The 1143-nt window shown below is 38.9% G+C and overlaps 1 protein-coding gene and 1 long non-coding RNA gene across 3 annotated transcripts in view; both read right to left on the bottom strand.

Annotated features, from left to right (window-relative positions):
- The window catches only part of LOC139029520 (uncharacterized), a 163118-nt gene that overhangs the window by 70808 nt on the left and 91167 nt on the right, over positions 1-1143 (bottom strand). The gene's annotated exons all lie outside the window — the stretch shown is intronic.
- LOC111980723 (17-beta-hydroxysteroid dehydrogenase 14) overlaps positions 1-1143 on the bottom strand; it is a 10023-nt gene that overhangs the window by 2561 nt on the left and 6319 nt on the right. Inside the window, exons 3-4 of one of the 2 annotated variants that reach the window (XM_024011635.2) lie at positions 1011-1108; positions 24-90 (exon numbers count right to left, since the gene is read on the bottom strand). In XM_024011635.2, coding sequence (XP_023867403.1) covers positions 24-90; positions 1011-1108 — 165 coding nt within the window. The remainder of the gene's footprint in view (positions 1-23; positions 91-1010; positions 1109-1143) is intronic. The other variant, XM_024011634.2, reaches the window with a different exon arrangement.

Below are 1143 nucleotides of genomic sequence, written 5' to 3' on the forward strand. Positions count from 1 at the left end.
ACAAAATGATAACAGATACTCACGCCACCCAGCATTGTTGACCAGACAGTCTATTTGACCATAATGCTCCACTGTCACTGAAATCAACCTCTGCAGAGAGAATATCATACGTTGAGTTGACTGCACTCTGTCATTGACCACCACACTGTGTAAGACGTTTATAATTTCTATCTCCAGGTATGTGGACCTATGATCCCATTAACTATGTACCTACCTAACTTGCTACATAGAGCCTAAGCTGAAAAACCAGCTAGACATACCACTAAAATAACATAGAAACATACACACATCCCTCAGTCAAACACACAAAACAGGTTATAGCAATGTCACTATTGTTCACAAGCACCAGGGTCTGGACACTGATTGATGATTGGAKKTGTAGAAAAAAAAGAAGTCGCTCTGGATAAGAACATCTGCTAAATGACCTAAATGTAAATTTAAAACATTATGGAAAGTGTTTTACTAGGATTAAATGTCAGGAATTGTGAAAAACKGAGTTTAAATGTATTTGGCTATGGTGTATGTAAACTTCCGACTTCAACTGTATATATATATATATATCTTTTATACTAATTAATAAATGTATGTCAGCACAGACCTCAATGCCTGMGCGAACTCTCAGTCTGGGAGKCAAGCACAAAAAACAGGGGAAGAAAACAGGAAACCAGGGCAAAGGAAACACAGAGAGCTTCAAATAATGACCAACTGGGCCTTTAATAGTGATTTCTAAGCAGTTTATAAGCAGACCTTCAAATGAGGAGCAAGGGGCTTGCTAGAGTAAACTCAGTGGAGAAGAGTCCTTTCACAGACAGGGAAAATCCAACAAAGACTAAAGATAGGTGGAGTGTAGATTACAATACAAAACGTTATAGTAAGCATTCTGATAAACCACAGGTCATGTGATCGATTGAGGAATGAGGATATAAACTCTGTTGAAATGTTATGCACATGAGTGATCATTTGACTCTCATTTCACTGCCCTGTAAGATGTCATTGCCCAGAAGCCCTACCTTGATGTCCTCTTCTTTGGAGATGTCACAAGGTACAAATTTGCATGACCCTGGCCCTGCCCTGTTCAGCTCGGCCTCTAGAGCCTGTCCTGCTGCCACTGTAAAAAAAACAATATATATATATATATATATA

This window comes from Salvelinus sp. IW2-2015, linkage group LG20 (assembly GCF_002910315.2).
Source record: "Salvelinus sp. IW2-2015 linkage group LG20, ASM291031v2, whole genome shotgun sequence".
Lineage (NCBI taxonomy): Eukaryota > Metazoa > Chordata > Actinopteri > Salmoniformes > Salmonidae > Salvelinus > Salvelinus sp. IW2-2015.